At 38.8% G+C, this 19,391-nt stretch overlaps 2 protein-coding genes across 2 annotated transcripts; both read right to left on the reverse strand.

Moving 5' to 3' along the window:
- Positions 1-5,396: 5,396 nt before the first annotated feature.
- Positions 5,397-9,842, reverse strand: LOC117264530 (uncharacterized). Its single transcript, XM_033638556.2, has 7 exons — positions 9,646-9,842; positions 8,140-8,284; positions 6,851-6,964; positions 6,617-6,761; positions 6,339-6,487; positions 6,112-6,251; positions 5,397-6,020 (listed from the first exon to the last, which is right to left on the reverse strand). Exons 1-7 carry the CDS (start codon positions 9,773-9,775, stop codon positions 5,839-5,841), a joined length of 1,005 nt encoding a protein of 334 aa, XP_033494447.2. The 5' UTR covers positions 9,776-9,842; the 3' UTR covers positions 5,397-5,838.
- Positions 9,843-10,407: 565 nt separating this feature from the next.
- On the reverse strand, positions 10,408-17,459 carry LOC117264976 (uncharacterized). Its single transcript, XM_033639328.2, has 7 exons — positions 17,157-17,459; positions 16,925-17,069; positions 16,498-16,611; positions 16,252-16,396; positions 11,831-11,979; positions 11,577-11,710; positions 10,408-11,453 (listed from the first exon to the last, which is right to left on the reverse strand). The coding sequence occupies exons 1-7, from the start codon at positions 17,260-17,262 to the stop codon at positions 11,305-11,307; spliced, it is 942 nt and encodes a 313-aa protein (XP_033495219.1). The 5' UTR covers positions 17,263-17,459; the 3' UTR covers positions 10,408-11,304.
- Positions 17,460-19,391: the final 1,932 nt, after the last annotated feature.

Consider the following 19,391-nt stretch of genomic DNA (forward strand, 5'->3'; position numbering starts at 1 on the left):
AGGACTGACTGTGAACCTGTTAAATTAAAATAAGAAAGTACTGTTAGAACAAACAGCTGATGCAGAAAACACAGATGTTGAAAACATCTGCAGACATATGCATCAGCTGTTCAGCTCTTAAGTCTGGCTCTAAACATGTGGCTCTGAGTTATATTCCTATCTTTTTAAAGTCGTGTATGGACCACCAGAGAGACTTGTTCTCTATAATTATCACTCCCTTAATTACAACTGTAAATTAAAGTCTATATCTTTTGATTAACATCAACAAGCTCCTTGTTGGTTTGCCTGTGTCCTAGAAGACTACATCAATGCTCATCTGCACTGACAGAAAGCACCACCACTAATTAGTCAGATCTTAAAAAAATCATCAATTTAAAGTAATAATTATTCCTACAGCTTTAACTCTTTGGCGTCTGCTGTCCCCATATCTGGACTGAGTGGGTTTGCCTTAAATATGGAGCAATAGGAGTCAGGGATTACTAGCTAATTAGTGTAACTGTGTCATGGGATTAATTAAATCAAAGCATTTACATATATTCTAATTGTTTTACCAAACTAATTGGCATCACCGTGCCACAGATGTAATATTGAGGGTTGCTGAAGTTTGTTTGCTTCCAGCGAAAGCCAATATGCCAACCTTGTGCATGATGTCTTTGCCCTGTCAGCTTTTTTTTAAAATGTGCACATAATGTTTAACACGTGCTGAATACCAATAGAAAGGCATTTATTCAAAACATGTTCATCTGGGTTTAGGTCCAAGGTTTACTGTACATACTGTAAAGAAAGGTGCAGGGTTATTGTAATGTGATAAAGGTATACTTTATTGTTGGAATCCTGAAACCTTAATACTGCTGAGAAATGAACCAATTTCTTATCTAAATTAAAAGGCATTCAATTAAGGCCTTAATTGGTATTAGAAAGTTATTAGAATGTCTCAAATCCATTTTTCTTAGGTCTTAGGTCTTAAAAATGCTAAGACATGAGAAGTAGGATTTTATGAATATTTTTTTCTGATGTTGCATTTTATAATCTCAACATAACTGGTAAAGTCTTTTGTTTTATTTTTTGATTACTTATCTTTTTTTCTGTTTATTGTTAAATTGGTCTCGAATTTCATTCCAGGTGGCATTAGAAATGCCTCAAATCCAACTTGCCTTAAACTGTAGAAACTGAAATTATACATGTGCAATATGACAAAGTTTTAGATCACTTACAACTGGATTACTGAACAGGCCTACCAGGCACAGGCCCAAGGGCCAAGAGTGTCAGGGGGCTCCATGGCCTTCACCTGCAAAATGTCACTCAAATTAACACCGGCCAGGAAAAGGCACAAAAAGACCACAAAGAGATGCAAAGGAACTGCAAAGAGACACAAAATAACTACAAATAGAGGCAAAACAACCACGAAGAGACACAAAGCAACCAAAACAGACACAAAATTACCTTAAGAAGTCTTGAAATGACCACAAAGAGACACAAAACGACCAGAAAGAAACAAAAGTACCTCAAAGTGACACAAAATTACCTTAAGAAGTCTTAAAATGACCACAAAGAGACACAAAACGACCAGAAAGAAACAAAAGTACCACAAATTGACACAAAATGTCCTTAAGAAGTCTTAAAATGACCACAGAGACACAAAACAACCAATAAGAAACAAAAGTACCCCAAAGTGACACAAAATTACCTTAAGAAGTCTTAAAATGACCACAAAGAGACATTAAAATGACCAAAAAAGAAACAAAAGTACCTCAAAGTGACACAAAACAACCTCAGTTAGTCATAAAATGACCACAAAGAGTGACAAAATGACAAAAAAATACTTCAAAGAGACATTAAACAACTATAAGAAGACACAAAGGCACACAACTGCAAAAAGATACATAACGACTACACAAGGTCGAAAACCATTAAAAAGTCCATGTGTTTTGCCCTTGAATGGAAGAGGTCAGCCTGTTCTCACTCCCAACTCGTCAAATACCACCCGTTTGTCAGCGATTTTGGTGTCACACGCCAACGCAAAATGGCATCTTTCACAGCAGTATGATGCGCTGCTGGATGGTGTCTGTCTGTTTGCCAGATGGTGCCAGTTTGTGACGCTGCTGCAATAACGTAATAGGAAGAGCTGTAGGGCAGGCAGAAGGGGTAGTAGATGGGTCCAAAGTACCCTGGACTTTCACCCAGGAGCCCGCTGTTTGCTTCCAGTTTGAAGCCAGACCATGACGTTTTTGTCTAAACCTAACCATGTGCTTTTGTGGCACAAGGAAGTAAACATAAAAACAAGCTGTTTTTGAGTGAGTGAGTAAGAATGTGTGTGTGTATGTGAGTTTTGAAAAAGACTGCATTTAATGAGCGTGCATCATTCCTGGCGGCATTTTGGATTTCCACAATATTTTGATCCTTTTAATAATTCCCCCTTTATAAATAAATATAAATAAATCCTGCTGACTGGGGCTGACCGATATTATTTTATCTGAATCTGTAATAGACTGAGCCAGAGAAAATAAAGAATCTGTGATTCTGATCACAAACAATTAGTTTGATGAGTAGCTGTGAAGAACAAACACTTGTCCAGTCAGTTTAAGTCAATAAATTATTTATTTTAAGAGCTTTAAACTAAACAGTACTTCAGAGCAGCTGATGAAGCATAAATTGTGCTCAGGGAGACTTCAAACATAACCAGATTTCACTGTGAAATATGTTCAAACACAAAGGCAAGCTCTAAGCGGTGTTTTAAATTAAAGCATTAAAATGCACCGAAAATGGGGTCATAGGGTCATGTTTATGCATTTAGTCACTGCGTTTAAACCTCTACTTGTATTGATTACTTCCACCAATTCACTGTTTGTTGATTCCAAAAGGCTTAAGACCACTCACAAAAATGTCAGACATAATTGATGCTCATCTGCGTCGCCGAGCACGCTTCAATATTCCGAGCTAATTTAGCTGTACCCTGCAGAGTGAGGGGGCTTCAGTGGGAGGACAACTTGGCACAAGGTAAGACTTTTTTTTCTCAACCCCAATCTCTTTTCTCTGCATAATTATATGAATTAAATTAATTGGGAATGCACATTTGCATATCTAGGTTATTTCTCTTATGGAGAAAAAAGTCTTTGGAGAATATAGAAACAATTACAAGCCTGCCAGACAGTAGAACACCTCTGTTTCCTTCTTCACGTCTGCCTTTCCCCCCCTTAGTGTTTTACTCCAGGGAGGATTTGGCCTCAGTACTCTGGAGGGAAAAAAATGATAACACCACGGTGCAGGAGTCACATCCATGAAGCAATTTAATGGACTTTGCTACCACCTTTAACACACACTATCACCTGACATCTTTAAATTACTTTGAACAGTCATAGGTATTTAGAAAAACTGAACTATTTGTTTAGTCAGGGAGGGAATAGTTGAAATTAAGTTCTAAAGGAAATTTGATTGGACCAGTTTAATCTGATACTGGGTGTTAAATGGTATGGGGTGAATCTAATTTTCTGCTCCTGCCTAGGAATTTTTCACTGCAGCATTGTAATAATACTGAGCCAATGTGGTGCAAAGCCATAGCTATTTTTAATCAACTAAGCTGATGCATTATGTTGTTAGGGGTGGAAATACTACCAGACTATCTGACTCAACTGCTTACTGCTGAAAGTCCGGAAAAAATCCTTGGAAGTTTACTCTGAATAACAGTTACTGTATTCTAACACAAACGGAAATACAGCCGGTGAGTGCACCCTCTCCCCTTTTCATACAGTTTCCAAAGTGATGAGCACAATTGCTGCAACTTCAAAAATTTTCTTGATTAAAAGGTTAATCACTTGCTCAACAAAATACCAGAAAATGGCAAAATGTGCCCTTCATAGTTTCTTGGGAGCCCAGGGTGACAGCCTAAAAATAGCAAATAGCTGAAAACACCAAAATAATAAGTTTATTATCACAAAAGACCAAGACAACCTGAAAATATTCACAAGTGAGAAGCTGGAACCATTATTGCTATTTGTACTTAAAAATTACTTACATGTCTTTTGTCAGATTAAGTGGAATCTAGACATGAGGGTGTGTGTGCCAAACATGTACAAAGACGACAGTGGCAAAAATACAAATGGCCTATCTAGAGCAAGTGTTTGTTCATTCTGAGCTACTGTAGAAACAACATGGTGGACTCTCTGGGAGAGGACCCACTCAGTATGTAGATATAAACATCTCATTCTCGTAACAAAAACACAGTTCTTATTTTCAGGTGAAAAAACACTACTGGAGACATAATTTTGAATATTATATGCAATTTCTGTCATTGGACCTTTAACTTTTGTCATTTTTTGCTTGAAAATGACTTAATTAATAATCACAATACAGTCTAAAACCCAAAGATATTCAGTTTGCCATTAGAGAAGACCAAGAAAACTGGAATATTCACATTTAAAACCCATTAACCAATCAGTTTATCGACATATAGTTTCAACTTAACTTAAAACAACCCTTAACAACAGATTTCCTTTTAACAGCAAAAAGGTTAAAAACATATTTTAATGGCAAATCCTCCTTATAGTGCTACAGTATCATCCCAGCATGCAGCTCTGTAATTCCTGCATCTCCAAACATATTATAGCAGAGTGTAATATTCCATCAAAATCAGTGTTTCTGGAAGCAGAATTACTCACTCAAAAATGTACACAAAACTAAATTACAGTGATCTGATTTGTAATTAGTGATTCTACACTCCCGTGTGCTCCAACGCGGCGACGACCCTGAAAGCGAATCAGTTCTGCATTATGAAGCCGGAGATAATAACGCTCTGCAGAATTTTCTCCAAATGAGGCAGTCAAACAAATTGCCAATGTGAGTTTACGATCAGGATCACAGACATCCACTCACAACAGAAGGCTCTTTTGCAATCTAATGTCTGTCTGTAAACACCAAAATAACACTTCAGCAGCAGCGGGGGAAACAACATTATGGTTTTTATGTTGAATTAATCAATAATTCTCAATTTAGATAATAATAAAAAGGACATATTGTGTCTGCATCTCACTCTGAATCAATGTGAATATCTTGAAATAAGGGGATAAAAGACCATGGTGTGTTTAATTTCTTTATTTGTCCCACTAATCAAACCCGTGCTGTCGATGGAGACCAGTTTGCTCAGCTGTACGGTCAGCACCTCCATCTATAGACACATTCATTGTATTTCCATTGTGTCTTCCTCCCTCTGCTGCTTTCATCTGATGCTGAGTTATATTCAGCTCAGCATCCTCATCAAAGATCCTGCTCACAGCCATCGGGCATGTTTGATATTCCATTCTTTAAGCCACATCAAGAAAGAGGGCACTTATAAACTTGAGCATGTGTGATTATCTCTGCTGTATCACGTCACAGACACAGTGAGAGATGCAGACAGGGAGTCAAGGAGGGTATAGAGGTTTTTAATGACCTTCGTTCACTCAAGAAGTTTGAAAACATCATCATCATGCGTCAACAAAATACCCAAGCTAATATGGCTTATATTAGGAGTTAAAGTGTGCATTAGGGTTTCATGTTTTCAAACAAGGACAGAGATTATCTGGTTTCAAAAACATAAAAATAGTATGAACAACGGTTAAATAATCTTCCTATTTGTTTTGGATGCTTTGAATTTTTTTATTAATGAACTTCAGTTTTGAATCATAGTCTTAATACAGATATATTCCCTAAAAAAGCTTGAACCACTGTGCCATCTTCTGGTACAGCAGTTTGTCCAACACTTTCTCAGTGTAAAGTGAGTAAGTACTGCCCCCTGTTGGTGATTCATGTAAAGTGCACATTTGGTTGGTAACATATTTACTAATTTTCTTTCACCACATATGATCAGATTTTGCAGAAGTCTTTCTTGATGTCATCACTTCTGAGGTGTGTGTGCCACACGTTCTCACAGCCCTCAAATGTCACAGAGGGCTCCATGGCAACAGGTTTGCTTGACTTATCCGTGTGCAAACATGCAGAGATCAAATGGATCAAGTTCATGACCGTCATAAGGAGCATAAGGAACCCTGGAGATAAGAGAAGACAGGGTAAACTTCCACAATATATAGACACATTTGATTGTTAAATGTGCATCTGCACTTGAAGGTGACATCTTACCACAATAGACTGTGTTTGTAGCGAGGTCATGGACACGATAGCTTCTGGTGAACATGGCACCCAGGCCCAGGATGAGCATAGCGTAAACAGAGAATGTGTAGCGCGTGTACTTGGTTAACAGGAAGATCTGTAGGATGAACCTGCAACATTTTCAGAAGTTAAAATCTTTCCATAATTTTGCTTTACAAACAGATATTTGGCATTACCTCTAGTTCTTTTGTCCTTACCAGTTTATAGCGCACAAGGAGATGATGGTGAGAACAACAGTGCTGATGAGAGGGTCCGGCACGTCTATTTTGTACTTGAGCACAATGCCAAGACCGACCACAGCATTCAAGAGAGACCACCAGGCAAATACTGCCAAGCCATTCTGGGTCTGCAATAAATGTTAAAGCATAAAAAAATGTTGAATTTGACCAAGCATGCTAGTTAAATTAGCAGGAATTTAACATGACGAATGCTAATACATTTTACTACATTACTTTTGGTAACTGAGCGGCCTCACCAGGTAACGTGTCCACGAGATCACAAAAGGGTTGTTGATGGCTAGCCAGACTTTGTGCTTGTCGAGGTTAGAGTAGGACATGTAGAGCATGTAGAAGCTGAGGACCAGGAGAATCCACCTGAGTATGACGGCTCCATGTATACAGCTGTAGAAAGCAGCAGTAGCTTTGACTGATTATGAGCACACATACTGTATGTCCTGTGTTGCTGTGGACAGAACATTGGCACTACTTACTGTCGGTCCCACAGGGCCATGCTGCACATCCTTGCAATGTTAATCATGGTCCACATAAAATAAAATACTGGGGGGTGGATTTCTGGACAGCAAGACTCAGGGCCAAGGACATTTCTGCAGACACAATAATAACAGTCTTGACTATGATCACATACAACACCTTGACGATATAATACCTGCAATTTTCATCAAATCAGACCCCATTGTTGAACCATTTACAATCAGCATTTTTTCATCAATAGACATTCAATGTGTTTACATTCTGTAATCACCTTTCCACATAGTGGTTTTCATTATTAGTGGCGGAGTCCGCCACTCTGGCCTTGGATTCAAATTGTCTACATATGCATACCCATTTACAGCATGAGTTTGTTTGGTTGCACTGTAAATAGATTAACTAGCTACCATTATGTTGTATTTCTGACAAAGTAGCAGCTTCAAAAGTGTTTGTTACCCTAAGAATTCTGGGATCTGTAGTATTACATTGCACAGGTGTCGCCAAATCAAACTAGACGGAAGTTTTAAGGATTTTAACAGAAGTTCTAGTAAACCATTGGCATTGTATAAGGCAGGGGTGTCAAACTCACTTTAGTTCATGGGTCACATACGTCCCAATTTGATCACAAGTGGGCCGTGCCAGTAAAACAATTGCATAACAACCTATAAATGACATCCCCTTCCTTTTTTCCCTTTTTCTAGTGTAAAGAAGTACATTATGAAAATGTTTATCCATTTACGAAACAAATGATGAACAGCCAGTGATATCCTTAAAAAATATGTGCAAATACAACAGTATGCGTCAGTTTTTCCTTATTCAGTCAGTTTCCTACTCTCTGTTCCACTCCCACTAAAGTTGAAGCTATTAAAGAAGCAGGTGAAGTCGTCCCCTGCCCTACAAACCATTTACAATCTGAAGTTATGTCAGTGCCTTAGCAACAGGATTCCACCCATATTGTTTTAAGATAAAAGCCTGACACAGATTCTTTGGAGCTGTTGGTTGACAATATTTTGCACACTGTGAAATAACTATGACCACAGTAAGTACTTGTTTTTTCGGAGAACTGTATTCTGGTCAGGGTGGAAAAACCTCTGAGGCAGCATTTTACATGAAGTATCTACTCACTGTTTAGATTGCTCCTGAAACCTCTTAACCTTAACAAGTGCATCAAGATTAGGTGTACAAAGTCATCTAGTGGGCCGGGTTGGACCCTTTGGTGGGCCAGTTCTGTCCCCCAGGCTGTATGTTTGACACCCCTGGTATAAGGCTTTAAAGACACCACTCATGCTACCTTTTAAAAAGGCCGACCACTGCATACAGGAGCCAAGCCATAGACCACAAGTCCACTATTATCCAGTAACAATCAGACCACCAGTCCAAAGTCACCTCCAGGGGGAAGGTCTCAGAGACATTCCTGGATGAGGTCTGAAACAGAGCTGAAGCCCAAGAAAGAAAGAAAGAAAGAAAGAAGAAAACATTGATCCTTGGTTGGGATAAACAAGAAATTTTCAGAAGTGACACATGATAACTGGGGCATTAATATGTCTTCATTATTCCACTTCAAATACCCTCTACTGAAATCACTATAAAAAAATCACATTGTTTTTTATGTTACAGACTCAGTCTAGACTGGGTGGTGTGTGTTTGTGTGTGTTTATGTACCCTAGTTAGTTTCAATGGCCTCCATTCAGGTCAATGGCATGAACTGAAATGACTGTCAGGGCAAAGGTCTTTCAGTGAAACTTGGCTTCAAAACGTAAGTATTTCTCAATAACATTAAATGTCAGTCCGCTTTCCTCAAAACACAACCTCTAAGGTCGACTGTGCAAGCAGCATATTACGACCCATACTTACGTTTACTGTAAGGCGGGACCTGTGTAGTGTGCATAGTAATCATTACCGGAGCAGAGGAGGAAGTGATGTTACGTAATATTGTAGAGATATTGAAAAAGCCCCAACAAGGTGGGTGGGAGGAGTGGTAATTGGGTCACATAAACATAGGACTTTCACCCAAGAGACCAGTGTTTGCATTCTGAAGTCAACATTGTGTTCTTTTAATAACAATGTAGCCTTGAATGCTAATATGTGCAGCATGCTGAGCTAGTGAAGTATGTGATACATTGTATGTGACACAGGTCACATGCATCACGTTACGTAAGTGACAGAAGTACTTATATAATGCCAAATCTTGATGTTTTACCTAAACCTAACCACGTAGTTTTGTTGCGTAAGCCTAACCAGGTAGGTTTGGAGCAGCACTGCGACTGTTTTATGATGTTAAGGATGTACTGATAACTGTGAATGTTAGAAAGATAATGGTGCAGGAATGAGTCCTTAAAAAAATCATAAAAGTGATGTTTGGTTGTGAAGATTGTCTTGCTGAGGAAAAACATTAAAGTATCATAAATTTCTCTTTGCCACAGAGCTAATTTTCTGCCTAAATTTGATGATGTAACCAGGGCGATTCTAACTTCCGTGAACGTCATCCCTGCAGCACTCTACCTATGTGGTGGAAATCAACCTATTCTGTCATTTAGGTATAAGAGCTTTGCTAAATATTTACGACTAAATATGCAACAAGTTTAGAAAGATGAAAAAACATCTTTGAGTTTTGCAATCATCAACCTGACTGGTGCACTTTGTATATGACATTACCATTTACTAAAGCCCCCCTCTACAAACCAGTGAGAAGAGCTCACTGAGCTCATTAAAATCATCACACTTTCAACCTCTGAATACAACCGTCAACCTACAATCTGTGATTACATAATTGAAATATTCATGCAGAGTCACTCACCATTCGGAACGTTGCTGTCCTGTGCCAGGTTAAAAAAGATACCTGTGCTCACCTGAGCAATTACAGCCAGGGCAATGCTCCCAGCATGTATCACTACATGGTAACTGTTTTTCACTGTGATAGGAGACATCTGGAAGCTCACCACAGTCTCTGAATACTGAAGACTGTGCTGCGAGGCACAATATATGTCTCCACAATCTAATATTTTGGACTTTGGAATGTTGCATGTACTTTTCAATTTTATGGTATCTCTTTGATTACTGCTATCATAGGTGGTGTCATGGTAGTGGTGGTGGTGTGTGTGTGTGTGTGTTAGGCTATCTTTAGTGACACACTTCAGACTATAGACAAGTTAACTAGGGACATCTTGTCCAAATAGGGACAAAACTTGACCTAGTTTGGGAAAAAATTAGATTCCAGTTTAAGGTTGGGGTTAGGTTAAGGTTAGGCTTAGGTAAGAGTTAGGCAAGTAGTGGTTATGGTTTAGTCCTATTTCCTAGGAATCACATTTATATAAAACTAATTTGAAACAGCAGATACGTGTTTGATGGAAAAATTATGCTGGGTGAACTGCGCTTGAGGAGATGTTGCAATGCTAACATTAGGACACATGAGTTTATATGATTGTGCTGTTTTCACTTGGCACACAGGACTGCTTATCACAGGAATACGTTAGCGCTGAAAGGATTAGCTGACTTATTGATAAGGCGATCATTGTAAAAATGATCAACAAACAATTCTAATGACTTATTTGTTTGTTAAACTCATTTATTAAGAAAGATGCCAGCTGCTAAAATGTGAGGATTTATTGTTTTTTCAACATCTTTGAATTTTGACAGTTTTTTCAGCCCTTGATTAAATTGCTTCTTTCTGGAACTTTTTTCCTTTTGCAGCCAAATGTTCATTTACCTAAATGTGTACTGTTTTAATAGAGCATGTTTATTAAACAAGAGGACAACTATTATGCAAAGATATGCCTGACGGTTATTTTTCTCTCATATTTATAATTTACTTCAACCTTACATTTGCTTTTGTATATTTTTTTAAAATATTATTTCCATGTTCATTGTTATTTGGCTTTACAATTATTCATTTCAGTTTTGAAATCCTTCTGTTTATTTATTTATTTTAAGGATCCCCATTAGCTGAATGCCTTGGCAATCAGCTAGTCTTCCTGGGGTCCACACCTTACATACAATATATTACACTACATTACATATAAAACATACAATTTCATCAATTTACATTTTAAAATACAAAGCTTATGTTTATATGAAATTTAAACAGAAAAAAAGAACATAAAGAAGAAAGATTAAAAAAAGGAATTACATTCAGTCATTTCAGTTCAAAATTGGGTACACTGTAGGCTACATACATTAAAGTAGAATACTAAATAAATCAATATATTGAATATATATATTCAAAAAAGACAAAGAAAAATTGCACAACACAATATTATCATTTATTAAATGTATTGATGTTTCTTTTCACTGTTAAAACATAAAATTCAAACATTATATTAAATCAATATTATTATTAAATCATTAAAAATATTAATGACTTCCTTTTTTCCATTCATGTATTAAATTCTTTACAAAAAATTTAGTATTTACACACAAATTATTTATTGTTATACATTCACTCACTCTAAGCTCATAGTCAAAGAAATATTTTTCTTTGTGTCAAAGCCATTTCCACTGGTGACCTACTGGGCCCACTGTCTTTGTAAAGCGGTCGTTTATGATGCTTCCATGTGACGAGGGCAATGCGTGCAATGAACAGGATGCAGGAAAAAGCCAGGATCACAGCTGAAGAAGGAAGAGGAAATTAAATATGTCATGAATCAATGTACAGTGTAGAGAGAAATGCAAAAAGAATATTGATAAAAATGTGTGGGGCTAATATCCCTCAGTTCAAGTGTCAGACTGTACCTGCAAATATATAAATGTCACTTATAGGAGAGTCAGAATTGCTCAGGGTGCCTGTCAACCACAGGATTACCACGGGGTAGATGGTCACAATGTAACGCACATGCTCATCGAGGTAGAAGTTCTCTAACAGAAACCTGGGAGCAGAGGGAGACAACGACAAAAGATCTGGGTTCCTTTGCTCGTGTATCGTCTCTCTGGGGAAGAAGAAAACACCGACAGCTAAATGACAGAACGCAGCGGGGAGTCAGACTCACCAGGCTAACAGCTCCATCAGAAGCAGCAGCAGTGACAGCATTGCACAGTCACATCGAGACGTTTCTGTCTGATACTGCAAATATATCGTCAGGTTCAGGAGAGTGGAGAGAGTCCCCCATGTTGCGTATACTGCTATTCCATTTTGCACCTGATTCAACACAATGAAAGAAGACTTCAAAGCATGGAAAGCTATGACCAGATGGCAGCTGGCTGTATCCTAATCCTGAAGTATTTGGCATATTCTCTGAACGCTTTAAATACAGTTTACTGCAAAGGATGCTGGCCTGTCATGTGACCTTATCTATCACCTCTTCTTTAATGTCAAGCTCAAGGCAAAGAGGGACTGGGAAGCCATGTCAATTTTTTTTCTATGGCCTCACTCGGCTGCTTCTAACCTCCTAATCTCAGACCACAGTCGCCTGGTGCACAGACGTTGCACAGCCAGTAGAACTGGGCATTTTGGCGAGGATTCACTCTTTAGATATGGGTGACGGAGCAGCCAGCAGCTTTGGGAGCAGTGTCTGGCTTGTTTAACCTTACAGTGTGTCAGCGGTGTGCCGTGGGACTTGGATGGAATGGTACCAACTGAGTGATAAAATGTCACTTTAAAGGAATAGTTTGACATTTTCAAAAGGCTGCCTATTCACTTAGTTTGTGGAAAATTAGATGAGAGAATTGTCACCACTTTCATGTCTGCACAACAGAAAACAGAGATGGTTCAGAAACAATCCAGCGCACTTTTTAGGCTGACAAACACTAAAATTCCAGACACTAAAATGGCATTTTTTCAGACATCAATTCAGGAGAAAATTAACCAGTCTCAGTCTCACAAACACTCTCTCACAAGATCCTGCAACAACGGATATGATCTTTTACTGTGTTGGGTTGATATCAGATATTAAGCTAGCATTTACAAACCAGGCAAAATAATGTGCTAACATTAAATGTATACAATGCAGGATTGCTTTTTGCTTTTTGTAAACACACTCACCAACAAAAGTGAAAGTGAAAGCCAACCCCAAATTCAACCAATCACAGCCGCCTGACATCATCAATGTACCTCTCCTGTACTACTTTTAAAATTCCTTTGTGCTTCTTCAGAGCTAAGCTAGTTTCCCAAATTTAAGTTCGTACAACTGAACAAAACCCTCAGTAACATTAACCAAAAACCTTAGAAGCTACTACGGGGTTAGTGAATTAGCTTTCAAAGTAGGTTGGCTATGCTAACAAGTAAACTTTGTCAATAGACCAGAATATTAGTAAGTTAGCTTGATGAGTAGGTAGACTATGCTAACAAGTAAGCTTCCCAATAGGCTAGAATATTGTTCACTAACAAAGATTGTGAATAATATAATTTTTCAGTTGTAAATACCTTTTATAGCTTATTTAAAACTCTTGCAATAATACTTTTATATAGGCAATGGAAAAGGAGGGTGAATGTGTCCAGGTTTTTGAAACTGCAAATGATATTATCTTTACTCTTAATGTTAATGAACAATATTTTAGCCTACTGGTAAGCTTACTCGTTAGCATAGCCTACCTAATCAGCAAACTAACTTGCTAATATTCTAGTCTATTTGCAAGTTTACTTGTTAGCCTACCTAGTTAGCAAGCTAACTCACTAACCCTGCAGTAACTTAGGGTTTAAGTGTAAAGTCACTGAGGATTTTGTTCATTTATATGAACTTAAAATTTGAAGAGGTGCAGAGGAATTTAACTTTTTAACTTCTTTTAAAAGAAGCACAAGAGCACCACGCTGATGATGTGAGACAGCTGTGCTGTGTTGATCGCAATGTTGGTCCTGGAACACGACTTTGGATGTTGATCCAGAAGTCAGTCCTACTTAGCAAAATCATGTCCGTGGGGGTACACACCCATAAACATCCCAAACACAAAAAACAAGGCAAGCGAAGGGCAGTCTCTACAGAAAAATTCGCCGCCACACACTTCTACTGGGTCATAAGTGATAACCGAGAGTGAAATACAGTACAGGCCAAAAGTTTGGACACACCTTCTCATTCAATGCGTTTTCTTTATTTTCATGACTATTTACATTGTAGATTCTCACTGAAGGCATCAGAACTATGAATGAACACATGTGGAGTTATGTACTTAACAAAAAAAGGTGAAATAACTGAAAACATGTTTTATATTCTAGTTTCTTCAAAATAGCCACCCTTTGCTCTGATTACTGCTTTGCACACTCTTGGCATTCTCTCGATGAGCTTCAAGAGGTAGTCACCTGAAATGGTTTCCACTTCACAGGTGTGCCTTATCCGGGTTAATTAGTGGAATTTCTTGCTTTATCAATGGGGTTGGGACCATCAGTTGTGTTGTACAGAAGTCAGGTTAATACACAGCCGACAGCCCTATTGGACAACTGTTAAAATTCATATTATGGCAAGAACCAATCAGCTAACTAAAGAAAAACGAGTGGCCATCATTACTTTAAGAAATGAAGGTCAGTCAGTCCGGAAAATTGCAAAAACTTTAAATGTGTCCCCAAGTGGAGTCGCAAAAACCATCAAGCGCTACAACGAAACTGGCACACATGAGGACCAACCCAGGAAAGGAAGACCAAGAGTCACCTCTGCTTCTGAGGATAAGTTCATCCGAGTCACCAGCCTCAGAAATCGCAAGTTAACAGCAGCTCAGATCAGAGACCAGATGAATGCCACACAGAGTTGTAGCAGCAGACCCATCTCTAGAACAACTGTTAAGAGGAGACTGCGCCAATCAGGCCTTCATGGTCAAATAGCTGCTAGGAAACCACTGCTAAGGAGAGGCAACAAGCAGAAGAGATTTGTTTGGGCCAAGAAACACAAGGAATAGACATTAGACCAGTGGAAATCTGTGCTTTGGTCTGATGAGTCCAAATTTGAGATCTTTGGTTCCAACCGCCGTGTCTTTGTGAGACGCAGAAAAGGTGAACGGATGGATTCCACATGCCTGGTTCCCACTGTGAAGCATGGAGGAGGAGGTGTGATGGTGTGGGGGTGTTTTGCTGGTGACACTGTTGGGGATTTATTCAAAATTGAAGGCACACTGAACCAGCATGGCTACCACAGCATCCTGCAGCGACATGCCATCCCATTCGCTTTGCGTTTAGTTGGACGATCATTTATTTTTCAACAGGACAATGACCCCAAACACACCTCCAGGCTGTGTAAGGGCTATTTGACCAAGAAGGAGAGTGATGGAGTGCTGCGGCAGATGACCTGGCCTCCACAGTCACCGGACCTGAACCCAATCGAGATGGTTTGGGGTGAGCTGGACCGCAGAGTGAAGGCAAAGGGGCCAACAAGTGCTAAACACCTCTGGGAACTCCTTCAAGACTGTTGGAAAACCATTTCAGGTGACTACCTCTTGAAGCTCATCGAGAGAATGCCAAGAGTGTGCAAAGCAGTAATCAGAGCAAAGGGTGGCTATTTTGAAGAAACTAGAATATAAAACATGTTTTCAGTTATTTCACCTTTTTTTGTTAAGTACATAACTCCACATGTGTTCATTCATAGTTTTGATGCCTTCAGTGAGAATCTACAATGTAAATAGTCATGAAAATAAAGAAAACGCATTGAATGAGAAGGTGTGTCCAAACTTTTGGCCTGTACTGTACTTCTGTATTGATTTATGCATTTTTTATTTATTTTTTTTTTTTAGGAAAACCCTGCATAGTGTACCTTTAAATTCGTACTGTATCTGGTGTTGTATTGTTTTGAAACTGCTTTCATTCATCCACATGACGTTCACAGCACTTCCAAACAAGGTGACAGGATGCAAGGGGAGACACAACTGCTCCCACCTCAGAGAATAAAAGTGTATATCATTTATGTAGAGCATCGTTGGCTTAGCTTAGCATAAAGACTGTAAATGGGTAAAGTGTCCAGAGGTAATGAAATACACCTATTAGCACCTCTTACACTCACTAATTAACACTTTATATGTTTGTTAATCTGAAGGACACATCACCTGGATACTTTTTAATGCCTGCAAATAATGATTTAAATACCAAGGTAATGAGAATATGAATAGCATGATTTTTCTCTATGCGACAAGAGGGAAATGAGGACAGTCAATTTCCAAGAATAGTAAATGTTAAAATGTACCCTGGTGAAGGCCACTTTAAAAAAAATTCTGTGTAGGTGTAACAGTCCTACATATAATGGCTTTTTACTGTCCTTGAACTCACCTTGGATTTCCACCTTTTTGCATATGTGTCACTCCTCATTTCAAAGAGCAAGTTTGTTTGCTGAATGTGTGACTTTATTACTGTTTTTATAAGCTTTTTAATTGCAGTGTCTGTAAACCAATAACACTGTACATTCCTTTTAAACATGTTATTCTCTTTAAAGCCAAGTCAAGATGTTAAAAAATAATCTGTCGAAATGCAAATGGGAAAAAAGGCAAGCAATTGTTTTACCAATATTCTGAAGAGCCACAGATCTACGGTGTGATATTTGTTCAACCAGGCTCCATAGATTTTTAGTCCATGACAGGAGAAAAACAGGATCGTGTAGTCGGTGAGCGTCATTAGTAGCGAGATTATCAGCACTGGCAGCATCAACCTAAACACACAAAGAAAAGCAGATGTTTAAACTGTTACATAAGACACCAAAACTTTAGCTTTTGGTCATGTTTGGGGGCCAACCTGGACACACACACTTACTCTCTGTCAAACAGAAACAACCATGTAATGTTCAGGCAGATATTGGTGATGATAGAGACATGAAACCCATAGGGTAGCACTGCAGGTGTGGTGTACATCCAGTCATAAGCATTCCTGCAGGAAACAATGATAATATTGTTTTATTTGAGAAGAAAAAACACACCACGGCAAACAAATTGCGCCTGCAGGGAAATAATCAGACTCTTTCATATAAAGTCAGAGCAATCTGCAACATGTAAAGAGAAAACGACTGCACAGAGGAAGAGTAAATTGCCTCTGGACTAGGTGGACTGATTTGCTGCGTGCAATAATACAACAGGATGAGATAAAAGCATTAAGAAATAGGCACAGTTATGCAGTGCGATGTGGCTATTAAGCATTATCATCTTTTGTAAATTATGTATGAGAATATGACAAATGGTGCTACCTTCTGCAGAGTCCCACTAAGAAGTATATAAACATGGCCAAAACCCAAAAATAAATGAAATCCCAGACAAAGAAAGCCCACTGAGATGGAGTTATGGGTGTTGTATACTTGAGTATCACATCCTCTGTGCTCTGCTTGAAAACCCCTGTATGGAGATAAGCACAGTTTATTATTTATGTCTTAATGTCACACTTTACAAAACCTTCAGCTGATTTATCCAACAAACAGTCACCTGATTTAGCACCGAATCCTGATAGAGAGTTGACAGTGAGTGCGGCTAAAAAGACAAACAACCCAACAAACATGAGCACCACGCGGGCCGCACACTGATTTACCATGGTGATGGTGTGAGGGTAAAAGTCCACAAAGGATAGAAGTGCCACTTCAGACAAAAAAGCATCAAAAACGCGCTATTTATTTCCTTGATAAATAAAAATCTGACTCTATAGTTAAACCTAGCTCTTTGTTTATCTACGTTCTCAGTCTTTCTGTTTGTGTCAAAGCAAATGCAGTCCAATATCTGCAGGTGTGAAGCAGGGAATGACAGTGATAAACTATATATGGTGCCATCTCTTTTTATTGTCCTGCACTGATCATCTGTTATCTTTCCCTGTCATAAACAACCCGCCTTTTAAAGCAGGGTTAAAGCGTAAAGACCAGGTGGTGAAAAGGAAATCAGGACATAAATGGACGAGTGTGAGATTTAAGAACAAACAAAAACTGTCAAAATCAGAGTGACTTGGACAGCCCTAGTTATGCCTAAAACACAGATGCAATCGCCATCTTTTGAGTTATGAAATCTAAAAATGCCCTCTCCTTGCTGGCATTTATAGGAGCTAGTGTGAGAATGGCAGGAGTTTAGATCAACAAGGTCATAGCTCTCTACAAATCTGTTTTACTAATGTAATCTAACATGATCATCATTTAACGAATACAGTGTCAAATTAAATTAAGAATAATGAGGTTGTGGCACTGGCAGACCTGGAAATCATTACTTAAATGATAGTATTGACAGTATTTCAGAGCTCTAAATAGCCTATTGTTAATGTTTACCCTCTGTGTTTGCATTATAGAGGTGAAGCAAAAGTGTGGGGCTGAAACATTGTTTGTTTTGTGCTGATTTATACTCTGTGTAATACACTTGACATTACATAAAGCCACTGCAGATCCTGTGTGTGCAGCTTCCCTCCACACAGTGGCACCATTGCATGATAACGTGGCAGTGTGGTCTTGTGAGAGTGTATAGTGTCAGCTTACATTGCTTTCATTTACATGTAAATGCAGCATGATTTGAAAGGAAAGTCCGACTGAGCAGTAACTACTGAGAGCTTTTTGTCTGAGGATCTGAGACACTTTGCACACCTACTGTAGGGTTCCCACAGTCATGGAAAACCTGGAAAGGACATGGAATTTCATAATCACATTTTCCAGGCCAAGAAAAGTCATGACATTAGTAAAAATCATTGAAACTTGAATAACCTTCCATGTAATATTGGCAAATGTATTTTCTGTAGCTATCAACCTAACTTTGCTCTAATATGCGTCAGTGTGGGACATTTTGTTTAGCATTATGTTTCTCCCCACGTTCCTTCTGTCTTCACGTGTGCCAGCTGGCTGAAATTATGTTTAAATAAAGTTTGAATCTGATATGTTTCAAAAACACCCACCAAGTGGATCAAGTTTTTGTTTTTTAATTATGGGTTCTTCAAAAGTCATGGAAAAGTGTTGAAATACCGGTAGGGGGCCCTGGGGTACACCCAGGACATGCTGCATGCTGGAGAGATTACATATCTCATCTGGTCGGGGAACACCTTGGGATCCCCCAGGAGGAGCTGGAGAGCGTTCCTGGGGAGAGGGACATCTTGGGTGCTTCGCTTGGCCTGCTGCTCCCACAACCTGACCCCGGATAAATGGATGAAAATGGATGGATGGATGGAAATGGATATTGGGAGGGCATTTTGATCATATTTGGATATTGTGGGGATGCCCCCATATATTGATAAAAAATGTTAAGAAAAATATTTGCTATTCTAGGACAGGCAACCACTCACCACTGTCCGAAATGTGGTGTTGCTGTACTCTAGCACAGTGGTTCCCAACTGGTAGGTCACAGTCCAAAAGTGGGCCGCAACTCCATTCTGAATGGACCACAAGTGACTCACAAACGTGTCAAGTTTGTAAAAAACACACTTTAATTTCAAGTGCAGTCAATTTTAGGCACAGAGCTTTTATTTTGAAGTGCCATTTCCTGCTGTAGAGTGAGTTACCAATGGGCAGCTACATGACAGAGGCAGCAAATTAGCTCAATGACATGGCCAAAAACAAGTATGACGCTGAATGTATGAAACTGTGTGGACTTTGAACTAACTAGTATGTCATATAAAAGGTCATAAAGAGTCATAGCATAGTATATCATAAACATAGTCATTGTATATGCCATTAAAACAAGTCATCAACGTGTCATATG

This window comes from Epinephelus lanceolatus, chromosome 20 (assembly GCF_041903045.1).
Source record: "Epinephelus lanceolatus isolate andai-2023 chromosome 20, ASM4190304v1, whole genome shotgun sequence".
Lineage (NCBI taxonomy): Eukaryota > Metazoa > Chordata > Actinopteri > Perciformes > Serranidae > Epinephelus > Epinephelus lanceolatus.

Bases quoted from the DNA above. Each gene is read 5' to 3' on its own strand.
- LOC117264530 (XM_033638556.2), bottom strand. From the start codon at position 9,775: ATGTCTCCTATCACAGTGAAAAACAGTTACCATGTAGTGATACATGCT. The intron at 6,965-8,139 runs GTAGCATGAGTG...TTGTGTCTGCAG, and splicing joins GTGGTCGGCCTTTTTAAAAG to AAATGTCCTTGGCCCTGAGT. The intron at 6,021-6,111 runs GTAAGATGTCAC...TCTTATCTCCAG, and splicing joins TACAAACACAGTCTATTGTG to GGTTCCTTATGCTCCTTATG.
- LOC117264976 (XM_033639328.2), bottom strand. From the start codon at position 17,262: ATGGTAAATCAGTGTGCGGCCCGCGTGGTGCTCATGTTTGTTGGGTTG. The intron at 16,612-16,924 runs GTAGCACCATTT...TGTTTCCTGCAG, and splicing joins TTAGTGGGACTCTGCAGAAG to GAATGCTTATGACTGGATGT. The intron at 11,980-16,251 runs GTAAAACAATTG...GTGTTGAATCAG, and splicing joins TGTGGCTCTTCAGAATATTG to GTGCAAAATGGAATAGCAGT.